General features: G+C 41.0%; 1 protein-coding gene and 1 long non-coding RNA gene across 2 annotated transcripts in view; one reads left to right on the top strand and one right to left on the bottom strand.

Annotated features, from left to right (window-relative positions):
- Positions 1-1115: 1115 nt before the first annotated feature.
- slbp (stem-loop histone mRNA binding protein) overlaps positions 1116-18855 on the bottom strand; it is a 37612-nt gene continuing 19872 nt past the window's right edge. Inside the window, exons 6-8 of the mRNA XM_030061951.1 lie at positions 8297-8452; positions 6470-6578; positions 1116-2078 (exon numbers count right to left, since the gene is read on the bottom strand). Coding sequence (XP_029917811.1) covers positions 2007-2078; positions 6470-6578; positions 8297-8452 — 337 coding nt within the window. The 3' untranslated portion in view covers positions 1116-2006. The remainder of the gene's footprint in view (positions 2079-6469; positions 6579-8296; positions 8453-18855) is intronic.
- On the top strand, positions 11481-12503 carry LOC115366478 (uncharacterized). The gene is made up of 3 exons (XR_003928833.1): positions 11481-11643; positions 12293-12360; positions 12467-12503. It is a non-coding gene; the product is annotated as an uncharacterized LOC115366478 (long non-coding RNA).

The following is an 18855-nucleotide window of genomic DNA, read 5'->3' as shown; positions in this document are numbered from 1 at the left end:
CTTCCAGTATAGGCTATATAACATCAAGGCAGTCGTGTCATTGTTTAAATTGTGTAGCCCATGTGGGAAATTATTCATTAACCAAAATGAGAGCATGACTCTGACATGTTTGCAGTGGTATGTAGCTGTGTGGGGCCAGCAGGAGAGGTGGTCGCTGACAGCATGTATTTCTGTGATAGGTGCCTTTCTTTGTCATCTTGTATTAGGACAGGTTGGTTTTTCTCGTAGCCTATGTGATGGTACGGGGTACCACTGCCATATGTGACTTGTCTTGCTATCCTCATCTTCCTTGAAAAGGACAACAATATAAATAAGTAATTTAGCTTTATTGTGTTTGACATGTCAAATAAATCAAATATCAAAATATCTTGCAATTTAATGAGGAAGGCCTGTGGAGTTGTGGTATAAAACAGTCTTGTTGTCATGAATGAAAATGTTGGATTTCCCTGTCATAATGGCAAAATTCACCAGGTGACATTTAAATGAACAGATTTCTGCCCATGCTATGCTAATAGTTAACAGCGCAATGGACTGCAACACCATTCATGTTAACCTGAATCGGGCAGCTTATATCTAAATTCTCCCAACTGATAATAACAATAACAATAAAAACAAAAACAATACTACAACAATAATAATAATGATCATGAATTCAATTTGTATGGTCCCTTTCGACAGCAATGTTTGCAAAGTGTTTACAAATAAAATGAGATAAAAATACTTATAAAACAAGATAAAAACAAAGATCAAGGAAAGTAAAATAAGCAGCAAGGAGTGTTCATTAACATAAAGTAAAATATATAATTGAATGTAATCAGCAAATATACTCAAAGATGCAGTGGTATAAAAATAAAGGCAATAAAACGCTAAAACCTTCTCTTCTAATTGCTCTTCCTCATTTTTCACTTTCAGCTAGAGTCCAGCACTTCTACTAGAGTACTGCTTTAGCCTTTGCGCCCCTGGCTGACCATCTTTTACTGTAAAATCGCTGAGCAAAGCAACTGATGGCCTGAAAACACCCAGTTCTATTTGTCAGCTAATCCATCAGCGGCCAAAATCTAACTCACATTTTAGGTCATACGGGCAACATAAACAATGCTAAATAAAGGGCACAATGTGGCACTGATGTTTTTATTTGAAGATATTCATCATAAAACACCAGCTTTATAATAAGAAACTTAGTAATATTTGTATTTTAAAAATAAAATCACATCCAAACCAAAACAAGTAATCAGTGTTGTTACAACAATATCTATTTTCTCTGAGAAAGCAACTAACAAGTGATACAGTTCAACAAAATAAAACATAAAAACAAAAATCATACCAAGAAAAACTCAAGTTTTTACCTCTGGTCTGCCCATACATCATCTTTGTTGACTGCTGCTGTGGGATCAGGGCCACTGTCCAAATCAAATCAATGATTTTTTTTCCACTAAAACTGAAAGATAAAGGTGTTTTATGCTTCTGTACTTCTGCTTTGGCGGCTTATATTATTTAATTTGTCCATGGTTGCAAAAACATTTTTAATGCTGTTAACTCATTATCTCAAGAACACAAGCACTGTTATTTGAGATAACGGCATTAAAAAAAATAACTGCAACCACAGCTGCTCTCAGCTTTCAATGAGTGGCTACTTTGGTAGGCCACAGGCGACAGTTCTACTTTTTTGGAATACCTTGGTATGACCAAAGTTCATTAAAATGTGTCTTGCCATTTGAGAAGCCTCCATGAGCAGGCCAGCAGCCCAACCACTGCATTAAGAAAATACTACCATATAAGAGAATAAGCTGCTGAGTGTGTTATGCTATAGCTCTGATATACACAAACAACATATATTGCAGCAGAATAGAAGGGCAGAACTGCCTTGAGCAGGTAAAAGCAACTGGAACAAAATCAGCATGTAAACTATGGCAGGAAATGAGGAGCAAATGTGCCACAGAAAAATGTATTGTTGATCTAATTGTATAAAATGTTATATTTTCTTGTCAAGAGGGCCGATGACAGTGCTATGCCATATCCTGCTCCCCTGTGCTCTCAGTCCTCATGACTTTACTGGGAGTGCCCAAATAATCTTCATCCTGGGAAAGAGAAACAACAGTAAATGTGTGAGATGATACAAGGTGCTTTTTACTTCTCACACTGGTTTTCAGTTAAGGGTATGACAGAGAAGAATTTTATCATTCCACAGCACAATACCATAAAATATGTGTAAACTTGACAAGGTTGTTGGTCAGTACCAATAACTCAACAATTATCGATTTGATGCTGAGATTTCCAGTTTTCAAAACTCAGGATCAAGTTGGTTTGTGCCAAAAACAGTAACAGAGATACTGGGCCTCATTTATCAAGTCTGTGGAAAACAGTCATGTACTCATTTCACTGACAGGAGCAGGACTTATCCATTTGACCTTTGGCATATCAGTAAGATCAAAATCAACTCCTGTTAGAGTGCATCTACAAGGATACAAGGAAGTTTATTGGTCATTATACAACAGGTTGAATAATGAAATTAAAGTGTGTTCCCTCTGTGGTTTCATCTAGATTTGGACCTAACATTTAAAGGCCCCATGACATGAAAAATGCAATTTTTGTTGTTTTTGTGTGATAGGGAAGGTCTCGGGGCCACATAAATACTGTCCCATGCATTAAACCTGTGACAAACGGAGAGGTGCACACAGCCCGTTCTTTGAAACTCTCCCTGTAAAACGAGTGGATTGCACTTCCACCTCTTTATGATGTCATAAAGAGGCGGAAGAAGCTAGCCAGCCCGCCTCCCGCTCCCCAGGCAACAAGCTAAGAACGACATGGCGAAGAAACATTGCTGCACCACAGACGGATGCAAGGAGACTCATGTTTCACTGCACACTCTTCCAAAAGAAACATACGTTAGAGACCAGTGGCTGATGTCAATTTTTCCTGGGTCCCGCAGGATTTTAGTCCAAATTTGCTCATCTGTTCAGCACCAACTGTTTTATCAACCCGACATAATATAATGCCAGTTTTGCGAAGAGACTACTGGAAATGGACACTGCTGTCCCCACACTGTCTGGACCAACGTCAACTCCGCAACCGGTACGTGATTTTTTTTCTCTGTCTCATCAAGACGGGAACATCCTGTAATAAACGGATCTGAGGTGGTTCGGTGTCTCCTGCCGTCTGTGGTTCGGGATCTGAGTCGGGCTCAAACATGTACGGTCGGCTAACTTTTTCATAATCTTTACATAGTGGCAATTTGGTCATAATTTCAGAAGCCAGTATTTTTTATTTGCACCTAAAACCTGATTGCGCTTAGGTTTGATACATGCTAAATGTTTATTAATTTAGAAGTTATAAACATGTTAGTCATTTACAAAATTTGGCTGAGATTAAGGGCTCTATTTTCGCAGACCTGGCGAGGTGCGGGCACAGCGCAGCTGTGCTTCGCCTACTGGGTGTGGCCAAGTGGATTTTGCAAGTTTGGCACGCCGTGCGCCTTGGCGCAACTACTGTGCCGTTCCTCCTACCGCCTCAAGGGAGGAGAGAAGGCGTGGTGTGGGTTTGACACAGCCGATTCACTTTAAACCAATCAAATGAGCCCCTGTCCTCGCCTTTAAAATGCGCTGCGCGAAGGCGTATTGGAAGTCTACACATTTGACATGGACGAAGAGAGCAGCCGCATCACACAAGCAGAACAGTGAGGCCAGTCTTGGCTGCTGCAATGTTGCTGGAGCTATCTGCCATCCATCTGTCCACCCATCCATCTATCCACTCATCCATCCATCCATGCATCTATCCTTAAATTCGTCTTCCTGAGTCCCATGTCTTTCCATTACCTACCTGCCTCGCATCTCTCTTTTTCCAGCTCTGTCACCGTCTGTTAAAATTATTGATTTTTACGAGCAAATATAAATTTTACTGTGAAGCCCCCATTTTTAATGAATGTTTTTACCTCAAAGGATAATCCTCGCCATCCTCGCCATATTCATATAAATAGCCTACATGTTTGTTTTGCAACTTTCGACTCCATCACTTACTGATGCAACAACACACTAGAGATTAAAACAAAATCCGGTTCATGAAAGCTTTTACATTTGCTGTTCTAAACGCCCAGAGTCTGGCAAGGAACTGATGCATTTTACATTTTCGATATGTGTGGAATCAGGGTTTCCGTTAGAAAAAATTGGCACCGGACAATGTAACCGGAAGGTTTTCAATTTACCGGACAAAGGTTTGAAATTCCGGTCAAATATTATCTGAATTTATTGAGCTTAAAATTATATGCAGGCTATATAAGAATGATATCAAGGCATGTCAATTTATAGCATAATCTTTTTATTGAAAAGCAGGCTGTATCAAATTAAATGAGTGCCGTCAATTGACTCACGTGCGTAACTTCTAAAATAAATAAATAAATATTGCACAAGCCTGTGCTCTTTTAACATGAACATTGCATAAAATTGCAAACAATTGCAACTACAATTTGCAAACAAAAAAACGGGCTCATACCATTTTAATAACGCGGCGTGCTGCCAACTTGAAATCAAATAGATGCAATAAAAACGGAATTCAGCAGCTGAATTAAAATCAAAGTCTCAAGTGTCTCTCCACAACTTGCAATACGCATCAGTCTTGTGACCTTGTTCTCCCCCAGGCGACTTCGCTGCGCTGTTTTGATCCGGTTCTGCAGAAAAAAAAACAAAACAAAAAAAACCTCTCTCTCTCTCTGGTACACCGGAGACAGGGATCACGCAGTCTATTAAAAAAAAAAAAAAAAAAAAAAAAAAAAAAAAATTATAAATAAAATTACGTGGAAACTGACTGTTTTAATAAAATTCAAATTGTAAATATTTTCACCGGACATTTAAAAATTACCGGACTTTGGCAGATTTTACCAGTCATAGTCCGGTGATTACCGGATAACGAAAACCCAGAGTGGAATATTTATATATATGGAAGAAGAACTGTGTAGTTAACACGAGCAGCGCCAGACACCATGACTGGAAAAAAGACATCACCATACTGGACACATTGTTTGACTGACAGGTGATGAGGTTGGGTTTTCATCACGTATGCCAAACGGTGCCAGTCTCCTTTGATCTGACATCAGATGTGACGGGACAGTTGATATGGAGATACATTTATGTGCTGATTGAGATTATAGCATTGAATAGTGGTTTTTGTGGGTATTTATTGCATTGTTAATGTGGCTGATAATCTGTGAGGTTTTGGTGACGTGTGCGCACTGCCCGCCTGTCAGCCAAACTTCCACTGCGCCGGCCCCGCTGCGCCTTGCGCCGAAAGTAGACCTGGTTTCAGGAGGCACCACTCCCATCTTGGCGCACCTCGGTCTGCGAAACTTGGAAACCGTCCGCCTCTCGCGTTGCGCTGGTCGAAACCAGCTCTGCGCGGGGTTCGCCTCACTGCACCACCCTGCGCTGCGCCGGGAAACTAGAGCCCTAAGTGTTAATTGCAAGCCCGGTCATAACATAAAAAGATACTTATAGGTGTTTATGCAAACCAGGCTTTCTAGTGAAATCACAGAGTAGACACATAACCTTATCTGATATAAAATGGGCACCGCATACATGAGCATTTTTGATCGTGTCCTCAGTCCAGTCTACACAAAGCTACATGATAGCTTGAAGCCACAGCCGCCTTCGGTTGCTTTGAAATGGTCGTGATCCGGTAGGTATCCTATAGAACCTGAGTCCGCCTTTAGAATACCGATTTTGACAACCATACACACAACAACCCAACATTTTGATGATGTTGATGGTATTATTTAACACTGTTAACTTGTCCAGCCAGCGCAAAATAGCAGTACTTCTGTTACCAAACTGCACACGCAGCTTATCGATGATGTAGGCTGTAAACAGGTCTATAACATCATGCTCAGCGGTAGCCATGACAATCATACATAATATAGATCTATATAAGATGATAATTCCCGTTTACCAGTGAGCACCGTTGAGCTCCGTTGAGCAATGTAGGTTTCAGTTACTTGCTTTTGATTGGCCCGACCATATGTCAGTCAGAAAACAGTCAGCCAATCAGTGGAGAGATGCTGATTCTCTCTTCTGATTGGCTAAACGAACTGTGCTGCCAGAGCTCCAGGAGAAAGGCAAGAGAGAGGAGCTGTGAAACTATATTTAGCAGACCACAGGTACTCAAAACCACAAATACAGCTTACAGGGAGATCAACAGTTCAAATAAAACCCTGGAAAAGTGGACAGCATGGGGCCTTTAAACAAGCCAGGAAAATGCTTGATTTGCAAATAAATATTAATTCTCTCACTTAGTGGGATCAACAAGATGTCCGATGTTAATACTACTATTGTTAATAATGATAATGTGGTTGCTGTCTTTTACTCAAAGACTCAACTGATACAGTACAATGTTCTACATAAAACTGATATCAATGCCCACAAGGTGCATTACAATGGCTTGACTGATTTCAACTCTTGTACGCACTGCCCAGGTAGAAACTGACCTCCAGTAAAGGGTTGTGTCTGTTGATGAAGGCTGTGGAATTCTGGGAGTCTGGGAGAGCTGGGAAGTCCAGCTCAATGTCCATCACATCATCCAGGTCCAGCTCCTCACTAGAAATACACAGTGGACAAATAACACATCATTGCTATCTTATCACTCAAGGCATCTTCCACAGTTTAATCTTGTGCTCTGATGCTCATGATGTTATGTTGTGAGTTATTATAGATTTCATTTTTAATTTTGTTTTCAGTGCACAGCTTAGTTTCAGTTAGATTCCAGAGTGGGTTTGCTCATTTCAGTTTAATTTTTATTGTTTGTTGTTAATGTTTAGTTTGAGCTGAGTTTTTCTTAGTGCCGGTAATAGTTTGAGGAGCTACTCACATCACCAAGTTTGTTCTGCACCCAAGCACGTTTGCCCCTAAAATCCAGATTATTTGACTAGTGTGATTGCTCCGTACCGTGCTTGAATACAGTACACTTCCCCTGCTCTGGCACGGTTGGAAGGGGTGTGCTTCAGCACGGTACAGGTGCATACATGAGCAAATGCACGGTCACGCACGCAGCGTGCAAATGTAAATCATGCAACTTTCCTCCTGCCTCTGCAAAATTATTTAATGCGCGCAGCGCGATTACCGGCGAATGGCCGCGTTGTGCAATCAATAATCAACCATGTTGTCTGTGTCACTGTCCGTTGTGCTGCTGTAACCGCGTATAAACAAAAGTCGGTTTATAATGAAACTACAGCAGTCTCTGTGCGCGGAGATCCGGACGTGGTGCTGGCCCGCACCGGCCGCAGCACCCGGTCAGGTCTGGTCTGCCGGGTCTGCCAGGTGCCGCTCCGGCTGTCAGTTGGACCTTTCTGAAGAAGGAGGAAGTTACCTCCAAAACTGTCAAGGTAAATAAACATCCCATGTCTGATTAAAAGGAACAAAAACGTCTTTTAGTTAAAAGGAAGACATGAAAAACGTATTGGAACTATACTGATTTATGATGACTCGGACCATACCTGTTGTCGTACCTCAACGTGATGACATGCACACCGGGGGCAATTGCGCTTGGGCGCGTTTGGGCTTTAGGTAAGGTGAGTGCAGACTAGTCGGGGACTGGGGAGGGGGGCATTTTTGCTAAAGCACGATACGGAGCAAATGGCCATAATGTGAGCAGGCCCTGAGTTAGTTTTTTTTTAAAATTCTGATATGGGGGTTGTTTGTCAGAATAGGTATTCCAAATCAAACCCATTTTGTGAAGGCAGTTGACTTCTAGTCATGTAGATACCCCAGTCTCAATAAACATCAGCACCAACACCTCCTCATGCGTGCTGTGCTCACAGATTTGACAAAACTGACATCATGAAAACGAAACATATTTTCTACACACTTTGGTTCTACTTTAGTTTAGCTTTGTAAGAGCAAAATATTGTTTCTGTTAGTTTTAGTTATTTTCTAAAGCCTAGGTTGTATTTTATTTCAGTGAACAAGAAATAAAATGTTTTTTCACACCCAGTTTTAGTTTTTAGTTTATTTTTAGTTAACTGTAATAACCTTGAAAATTTCTTTTAATTCAAACTCGTCCTCATTCACTCCGTACCAAAGAGAGTTCAATATGACCCGCACTCAGGAAAAATATGCTCATCTCTGATTGATTTTTCAACATGGTATACATGACATACAGCCAGATGTTTGTACTGTACTGTACCACATGTATTTGCTTCTACTTCTCACCAGCAATATAGGTCAAGGCTCTTACTGCACCAGTATAAAATTATGAACACTCAGTGTGTGCGCTGTCTCATACGTGTATCACTGAGACAACTATATTTCTTTCTTACATGTCATTTAGGTCTTTCTCTTTGCCCTCCTGCACAGGGGGGTCCCAGGCATGCAATTTGACCTTCCAGAGTTTAATCTGCTGATCCCAAGAGCGACGGCTGTATTTCTTGAACTTATTTGGAGTCTTAGGATGAATGCCTGGCTGGCGAAGATGTCTGCAAATGAACAAACAAAACCAGTAGATACTGTTGTTATTTGTTCTTACAAAATCATAGTCATGAATGTGCCTGCTGCTCTGTGCATATAGTGTCTTGTGTGCTTGCCAAGGATTTGATAAGCAGTTGGTATGGTGAGATGATAGGATATAGACTTTAATTCATGTTGCAGGTGCTTGTTTGACTGCATTACTGTAGCACTTCTCTGGTCTACTGACCACTCAAAGCCCTTCAAGAAATCTTTGACACACTCTGCTGCAGACAGGGACTGAACCAGGAACCTTCCCATTACAAGAGAACCGCAGCACCTAATGAGCCACGGGGCCACCTAGGAAAACCCTGTTTGAGAGGGACCTGTTTAACAGGAAAAAACAATTCTGAACTTGACACCACCAGCTTCTGATGAGCGTAACATCCAAAGTAGGTGTCAGTTTCCTTTACACTTTAGATGGCTGGATAGAAGAGATGATGCAGAACATTTTGATGGGCTATATGTAAAACACAAAAATAAAAATGTGTGTTTGTTGCATTGCAAAGCAAGCATGTAATAATAAAAACGAATTAGTATGCAAGAGAATAAGATGTTTTTGTCTTGAAAATCACATAATAGTATAGATAATTTATAAAACAGTACAAGAAAATCAGCACAAATTTATGTTTTATAATGGAGGAAAAAGAATAAATTCAAATAAATAAATAAATTTATGAATGAATGAATGAATGAATAAACAAACAAACAAACAAACAAACAAACAAACAAACAAACAAACAAACAAACAAAAGTCTTACTCCTGAACTTTCCAGCCCCCTCTCTTTTGGAATACTGGCTGGTATGGAGCTCAGTGTGACGCAGTGTGGAGCTGCAATCTAGTGATTCTCTTTTTTTAACTGCACACAGTCATTGCGGATGAGCCAATTTTAATCTTTTATTGTGAAAAATCAGCATGTCGGATCTTTCTGAAAACTGACACACCATTTCCCAATAACACGAACATTTTTTTTTTCGCATTTTGCACATGGAAGTTGCACATAAACTGTGATGAGCCTAGCAAAAATTCGCTCATGTTGTGTGGATGGGCCAGAATTCCGAGAAATCGGAAAGTCATATTGCTTATACAAGTCATAGTGCACTCCCAATCAGGCTGCACGTTTTTTGTGTTTGGTGTATGGGGGTAACGCAAAAACTGTGGGAGGAGTAGCAAACCAAAATCTGTATGAAAGAATAAAGTGAAACTGGAAAATTTTGAAAGAAATTTTGAACCTGCCTGCTGCTCTACGAGTATCGTGGTTTGTCTAGTTGCTAGGGTCTTGCTCAGAAAAACACCAACTCACTCTGCAGGGGAAGGGAATCAAACTGCGGGCCTTCTGACTGCAGGAGCACTGCTCTACCACTGAGCCACTACAGCTCCTATGCTTCTGATGACCAATTGCAGTGTATTATTGATTTGAGGCTGCTATCTCTGGACTGAGCAGAAGATGCTGGGAAAAACACATTACATGAATGCTAAATGGATTGCATTGTGAGTGCAAGAAAATTAGCACAAAATTACACCAAATTTGTAATATTTAAAAGTGGGGAGAAAAGAATAAATTCATATTAAAGCTGCAAGCAGCGTTGGACAGGCCCTCGCACCCGTGCCCCGCGTCCCCCTCGTGCCCGTCGGGGACGGTCCATTCACGGTGCCATTGACTCAATCACACTCACACACACACACACACACACACACACGCACACCCACACTCACTCGCACACCCACACTCACTCACACACCCACACACCCACACACACTCACTCACTCACTCACAGGCACACACACACACACACACACACACACACACACACACACACACGTGCAGGTGTGCGCGCGCACACACACACACACACACACACACAGACACACACACAAACACAGTTCTGGCCCAGTTGCTAGCGGCGCTCCTCCAGCAGATGTCGCCCTAAGCTTGCGTTTGAGTTTGACAGTTGTTTCTGCTTCTGTGGGGGGAGGGCAGAGCATGCAGAGGGCAGAGCAGAGGGAAAAAAAAACAGAGTCCAAACCTGTTAAACTAGTCTTCACAGTGGCCACAAACTTTTTCCAATACACAGCAACATTTTGTAGGAAAATTAGTCCTCTTTCCATCTGCATAGGTTTGGAAGCTGTCAGACTTTTACTTTGGACTGCTGGGGCCTAATTAGTGCCCATGGTCACGGCAAGTGCCTGTTTATTCACAGCAGGCACACCAGGGTCCATGGGAAAAAGTGGAGGCGCTGGTTGTGGACACTCAGACTTTGCGGCCTTCTGAAATCCAAACGGTTCGAAGGAATGATAACTCCTTTAGAACTTTTGTTAAGCACTATGTCCTCTGTCATGTATTAAATTTTCAAGCCATTCAAATTAACGCCCTGGGACGAGATAGATTTCATGCAAAGTGAAAATTTGGGGCGTGAACGTGACTTTCAAACTCAAATTACGGACTTCCTGTTGGTTTTAGGTGGGGGGCACGAGCACGAAAAATGTCGGGCTTGATGAGATCTACGTTTCGGCGCTGGTTTGGTCTTTCTATGACATTCCTGTGGGACGCAGGGGCTGCCTTTGCGTCCCTAGGTGGCGCTACCGAGCCCATTTTTGCTCCGGGGGTTCCGATTTTTGATTTTATCGAATTTTTCGCCAGGCCTGGTGTGCGTGCCGAATTTGGTGAGTTTTTGAGCATGTTTAGGGGGTCAAATTAAGCCTCAAAGAGACGTAATAATAAGGGAGAAGGAGAAAAAGAAACGGTACAAAAACAAACGGGCTTCGCACTGGGACAGTGCTCAGGCCCTAATAAACAAAAGTCTTACTCCTAACCAGTCCAACCTCCTCACTTTTGAAATTTAGTGTAACTCAGTGTAAGTTTGGTGCTGCCACCTAGTGGTCCTCTTTTTTAACTGCATCATCTCATCAGCTGAAACATTCTTTAAAGGTCCCATATTATGCTCCTTTTGAACAAGTTCACATAGGTCTCAGAGGTGAGGCCCTCTCTGGAAGGGGCTGTGGCTTGCGCTCCGGTACCACGCGCTAATGTTTACAGAAAGTAGGTATGGCTCGTAGAAGCGGTGTGGTTTAGCCATACCAATTGGATCCAGAATCTGACCCAGAAGGAGAGGCTCCTTAACAAATTCAATCTCTGCGGCTGCAGCAGGACGTTTCTGAATGGTTAGTTACAAATATTATGTGTCTTTATATTTTACTTTTTACTTTGTCCGTGTGTGTTGTTACACTGTTACTTACATGTAGCTAGGTAACGTTAGCTCCTGCTAACGGTTACATTTCCGCTGACTCGTCGGAGTTCGTTTGGTGAATGTGTGATATTGTGTAAAGCGGAATAACGTTATAGTTATCTCTCGTGACTATATTCTTACAGTCTACGGAAAACGTTTTGTCGTCAGAGGACTGTTACTAGCCTCAATATATGCTCAGTTAGACTGCTTCAAGCATGTAATGTCAAAACTAGTAACATGTAATCGATGCTGACACAGTAGGCCTAACGTTTTGTGATGTTTTGAGCAGAGATGTTTATCATAACAGGGCCCTGTCATGTATTTTTCACAATATAATGTTCTTACCTCGCTATAATTCAGCATAAATATGTCTGTCTGTATCAATAAGGTTTTAGTCAGTTTAGTCAAAATTCGAGGCAGTGTTGTGTTGTGTAAATGACACTGTTCTCCAGCTCCACATTAGTCACATGACACAAATGACCTATGTATTATGCACTTGAAAGGGTTAGGCCAAGCTTACTTCTTATCCACCTCTGCTTGTCCACTTACATTTTGGTGAAATGTTCACTTTTTTCCTTGGATAGGTGCTCCTGTGGAAACTGCTGCCATGCCCACAGAAGCTGAGAATATCTGCTGTTTGGAGATACCACAGGTAGTATCACCTTACCCAAAGAGAAAACTAATTTATCTTGATTAGGCTACATGTTACATTTACAGTATAAGATATAATGGCATTTATGGTTTGTAATTCCCTGTAGGTTACCAGACGGCTGGGGGAGGTTGAGGATGAGCCATCATGTATGGTAGACCATCCTTGGTTGAGCCTGTCTGCCTCAATGTGTACTCTCTGCAGAATGCCTGCCAAATATACCGAGCTGACTATGGTCCTTTACAGCTGAGAGGAATACACCGGTATGTTATGCTTTGCAAAATGTTATAGTTTGTATCTAAATCAAAGATATTATATAGCCTTGCTTTGCTTCAGTGGGCATGGTCTTACAACTGTAATAACATGTGACAAATGTAAGTACCATACAGTTAAATAAACTGATTTAGCTATTTTTTTTTTTATTTGTATAGTTTTTCCATAAGCAGGTGGTGTGTAAATTATTTATGTATTCACAGGAGTCATTTCTGTAGACACTTTCAAGCATTTATTGACATCAAATAATTTACACACCAGTACTACCATTGATAATCATAACACGGGGCCAGCCTAGCAGGCAATGCACATAAGAAAAAAAAAAAAGTGTGACACACACCATAAAAAATATTTGCAGGACTAAATATCCTGTCCAATTGTTTGGAGTTGTTACAGGTATCTAGCATATCACAGCTTCGCGAGCTGGTGCGGGGGCTTCCTGGGGCGCAGAATCCGGGTCGTCATTCCAGCTTGTGTGGAATGACGCATCCTTCGCATCTGCACAGAGTTTCCTGATGCTGAAGGCCACTACGTGGGATTAAACTGTCCCTCGATTGAACCGGGACACACAGCTGGCAATGACCTCCTCCTTGTCAGGCCGCTCGAACTGTGCAGTTAGGTCCTCTGGAACGGGGATGGCCAATACTGCATCTGTGTATGGTGCTGGGTCCACAAAGACTTCTTCAAATATGAGGTCCATCATGTCAGCAACATACCCTGTTTTATAAAATACATGCACAAACACTTTGTTTACCTTTTTTTCCGACAATGACTGAAAGTGTTCCTCTAAATACCTCCTGACATTTGACACTTTATCTAATTTATTGTTTTTATAAGGTTGCTTTTTTGTGTGTTTTAGTTTTTACTATTATTTTATGTTGAAATTCTTATAACATGTAAGAGCAATACCTAATACAACAGGCCCAAAACAAAAAAATAATAAAAAAAAAGAATTTAACACTTACAGAATGTCGGCTCTGTCTTTAGTGGTTTAGCTCTGCATTCTCCCTTCATGGCCTTTGGAAAGTGGACCATGAAGAGGGGTACATCTTCAAGTGTAGTCTGGCATGTAACATCTCTTGATGCAGGAAACTGTATGGATGCACTTGATGTGCTGGCCTGTATAGAGGAAACAGGGGTTACACCAACATCTCAAATGTGTAGTTACAACAGCTACAAGCAGTGCAAAAATTATGACAACAAATGCACACAGTTACAAAAAAATAATAGGTTACACAGAGTATTTCACTTCCAGTGTAAATTGTATTGTAACATAGCCAAAGCTTGTAAATCCAATAAATGTTGCATGTGCAAAACGTGTATTCTATCCCCTTTCACATATTCCCTACTGTAACTCCGCGTTTATCTATACGTGAGACATTAAGACAACAATGTAACATTATATACTGAGTGGGGGAAGGGAGCAGTGGTAGCGAAAAACGCTAGAACGCAGCTTGATTTTGCAGACACAAACACCTCTCAGGTTAGCCTCAACTGTTGCGGTTAACATCAGGTTACTGAAATTAACGTTAGCAGCTTGGTACTAACCAAAGTTACACGATCATACCAAGCAGAAGAACAGCGTACAACCAGGGCCATTAGTTTTTCGGAAAAGTACCACGGGAGATATCTATCAAGCACTAACATGTGATAGTAACACACACTTTAGTGACGACTGCGGACGTAGCGTCCATAACAACAGCTGAGAGTATGTTAGCTACCCTGTGATACAACATTAGCTACACAGAAAGCACCGTGAAAAGTGGCCACATGCATCCAAATTACAAATAACGCTGTATGTATGAAGCTAACTAGCTTACATATATGTTCACACAGCTTCTCTTCAACGTCCCCTGGTATTATTTACTGTTGCGTATTAACCTAACTAGTATAAGGAAACTATGTTACCAACAGTAACTTACGTTAGCTGCCATGCTAAAACCACATTCAACAGGCTATCTCGCTAGATAGGCTTATACAGTAAAGCAACATAAAGTGCTAAAACTTACAGCTCCCACGTTTGTAGTTGGGTCACAGACAGTTGGTACCGATCCATGCTTTATCTTCAGATTCTTAGCGAATCCTGCTTTGTACTGGCCCTCGTTGAGAAAGCAGTCCGCAGTGAAATGGTGAGCACACACATACAACATTTTAGGAATTGTTGTGGGTACATTTCCATCGAAGAAAAATTAATCCACTGGGTCTTCAAAACCTCTGACGAAGGAGGTAGAAAGAGACTTTTGTGCTCGTTTGTGCAGCCAACAACAGAGCAGCTGCCGTGCTTTGCTCGTACCTTCGACATGATTGTTTTACCTGACCGGCATTTGCGAGGGGAGTTTCTGAGGGCAGGGCAAACATTTATCTGGGGCGATGGCACCAACCTTAAGAGGAGGAGCTTATCCCCGCATGACATCATGCCGGGAAAAATTCAAAACGGCCTGCTTGAGCACACATTTTCTGAAAGGTGGAGCAAGCAAGAGAAAGAGACAATAAACTTTTTTTCATTTTGGGGTGGTTTGTAAACAGGCTAGGGGACGCATACCGTATTTCACCAATTAATCGCCCGGGCGTTTAATATGCCAAATCAACTTGGACCCCGGGCATTTAAAAGAACCAGGCGGCTATTCGCTGCAGGCCTTTATTTATTTTTGCACAGACCTGCACCAGGCCATTATCGTGATGACAGTTACTGTCCAACATATTTATAGTCGGGCAATTTAAGATTACGGTACACCCTTTTTTTCTAACGTTAGCTAGCGCTCTTATTTTGACAGAAAACAGAAGTGCCGCACTGTTATTGTGCGGATAACTGTTTACTGATGCAAAAATAAGGTGAGTAGCCTTATATTGGGTTACCTCATTATGATGCAAATAATCGCCCCGGCGGTTATTCGGGTGGGTGTTTAATACGCAAAATGGGTGCAGACCCCAGGCGTTTATAAGAACCCGGCGGCTATTTGCGATTAATTGGTGAAATACGGTATTATTGTTAGAAAACCACTCAAAAGTGAATTTTCATAATATGGGACCTTTAAAGTTAAACTGTGTTAGGGTTAGGGTTAAGCTGTGTTTTAGGGCTAGGCGATATACCGAAAATTTACCGATACCGAAATTTATGACGATAACCAACGTCACTTTGCTCATGTCGGTATGTTCGGTATTTTAAAAAAAACAAAAGTCGTTTGTCTTTTTTGGCTGTGCGTAGGTAGACATGTTCATGTCCCTTTAGGACGCTGTACTATGTGTACAGCGTGTGTAGTCACGTAACTCCACCCCCTCCAGTCTGCAACAAGAAGGGAAAGTGACAATGAGGAAACGGAGGACGGTTCAAATGTAGAAGCGGCTGCGACTGCAGCTGAGGTAGTCGAAGTAGATTCAGTCGAGGAGGATCTGCTTGTCATATTTTATACTTTTAAACTTGGTTTGATTGTCAGTTGTTCAATAAATTTAACTAAAAGTATTTAATATGTATTTTCTTGAGTTAATGTCAGACACCACAGAGTTAGAGTTGCACTTCTCAGGCATGCAAACTTGTCGCCTTTCGGCTACAATCGCCGTTTTTTTGGTCAATCGGGTCATTCACGTGAATCGCATAGTTTGGAAGAGACGCCTGGCTTCCGAGTCTGATGGAAAGTTTTAACGTTAGTTTGAAGTAACCACCTTACATTAAATTAGACCTTGCATAACGTTATGCTTTCAGGAAAATGGCTAACGTTAGTTAGCAAGACAAGCAGGCCCCTATGACACTGTCACCTTTTTTACTCAGAGGAGTTTGCATGTCTGACTTCTGTAAATACAGCAGTTATAGCAAGTAGGAGGCATACTGTCAATTAAACTGGCTGTGGAGCAAGAAATTATGCTGCCATTGCCCCATCTCGTGGCGAATGGAAAAAAAACTTTCCTTCCATTGCAATAAATAGGTCCAGGGAGGCATACTGTCAATATCACTGTCAATTATAGTTGGTTGCTATTTTTATATTAATATAATTTTACTATTTGCTAAGTTGCATACCCAGAAATGTAAATCTGCAGGCAAAAAGCCACAAATCTTTCTATTAATTAAGGAAATGGAGCATTATTTGATGACTATTTCTTTACCACTAAACAAAAAGTGCAATCGTTTTAATGTCTTTGTCTGAGTTGTGATACTCTTTTTTTGTAACTTAATGTTTTTTTTTGTTGTTGTTGTTGTTGTTGCATATATCTGTTTTTTTTGATGTACTGGTCTTGTATTTTGTGTTAGACCATTGCTGTACGCTTAAATCGGCCACTGTCGGCATCACTTTGTTTCACATTTGAAAACGCTAAGGAAAACAACAAAACAGCAACCGCAAACTAAAAACAAAATTTATTGCAGGTTTTTGGTCATAGACCTTCTTCAGGCATACAGAACAAGTGAATACAGCATGAGGGTTCAAGTAGTCATATCACTTGATTGCAAAATGCCAAGACACCTGTGTCAAGCATGGCAATGGCTAGAAAGGCATCATGGGAATTGTAGTCCCAAAAATAGTAGTAGACTACAGAGGCCACATTTGAAAACACTGAAAAGACTGATGTCTCATAATATGTGCATATTTGGTTGAAATTACCGGCTGTTTGAAGCCAAAAACAAGTGGCTATTTTGACCCAGAAGTGGCACTTTGCTGGCACTTCTGGGTCGGGGGGAGGGGGCATTTTTTTTTGTTGCATATATCGTTTTTGATGTATTGTTCTTGTTATATTTTGTGTTAGAGCACTTCTGTGTTGCACTTCTGAGTATTTGTGCAAAAAAATTCACAAATACGTATTTGCACAAATTGTCCAAACGTCTGTCATAAAAACCCGTCAGAAATGTTGCATCGATTCTTAGTGATACAATAAAGATACTTGGCATCTGTGTATTGATCCAATATTGCCACACAAAATATCACGATACTATGCAGTACTGATTTTTTCCCCACCCCTAAAAAAACAGCATACCACAGAGAAGGCACTTGTAATTTGTCACCTGACTTGCAGTGACATCTATAACACATTTTCACCATGCCAAATGCTCACTCCACTACGCAATTATTGCCCTCAACATCACAATCTAAATGCTGCTGAGTTGTTGGTATAATATCTGCTGTAATAAGCCATGGTTACAAAAGGGTCTCCAAACAGCCACACACTTACAGCACCCTGGAAGGCTGCAGGAATGCCCGAACTGATTAGCACTGAAACTTGATGTAGCCACAAGGGTCTTGTCACAATGATTAAAAACATACCTTGCTATGCGCTCCCTCATGTAAATAAACCTCCCATTTCAGTGCACTACCCCTCCAACTCTTGCACAAAGCAAAATAACTTAACACTAACTTTTAAAGTCCCCATGAAATGATCTCACAGGACTTCTATTTCCTGTAAAACTGAATATCTTAAATAGTAACATCATCCTAGTCTAGTGGGTTTAAACTAAAATTTCAACAAATAGAACCTTGGCCATTTTCCACCACAGCTTGCTTGGGAAAATGTTAAGTTCTAACTGCCCTGCTCAAAAAGGGCCAATATCATTCTTATATGAGAGCCTTTTAACATTAGAAAATCATTCAACTCAAAAATCAAATCAAACTGGGAGAAGGAATTGAATATTCAACTAACGGATGACGATTGGAAGGCAGCACTGGATCGGGTTAGTTTCTCTTCATCATGTGCTTCTCTAAAAGTCATTCAGTTTAAGGTCTTACATAGAATTCATTTTAGTAAGTCAAGATGAGCAGAGATTTACCCAGATTTAGATCCACGATGTGAGCGTTGTTATAGCCCACATGTTTTGGTCATGCTCTTCACTTCAAAATTATTGGTCTTTGTTTTTCAAAACCCTTTCAGATGTTTTAAATCCAATTCCATTTCTCTCCCAAACTGATATCCTATTCGGTTAGGGTTGGGATTTGGCCTTTCCTACTGTTTTACATTTTTGAATGATCCTTCCCTGCATTGTGTCCCACACAAACATCCTGTTTCAACACAAAATACATATAATCAAGAAAGTGAAAGTCCATTTCATGCAGTTCTTAAACATGGGTGCGAGGCTTGCAACCAGGCATCAGATTTTGGCCCCCGAAACAAAACAAAACAAAAAAAATGGTTGCCTTTTTTAGTAATCTTATATTTTGAGGAATTAAGATACTAACCTCTGTGGTGCATCAGGCTTAAGGCTTGTTTGTGTGTGTGTGTGTGTGTGTGTGTGTGTGTGTGTGTGTG

The sequence above is a fragment of the Myripristis murdjan genome, chromosome 10 (assembly GCF_902150065.1).
Source record: "Myripristis murdjan chromosome 10, fMyrMur1.1, whole genome shotgun sequence".
NCBI classification, from domain to species: Eukaryota; Metazoa; Chordata; class Actinopteri; order Holocentriformes; family Holocentridae; genus Myripristis; species Myripristis murdjan.
This window is presented reverse-complemented; position numbering and strand designations above follow the sequence as displayed.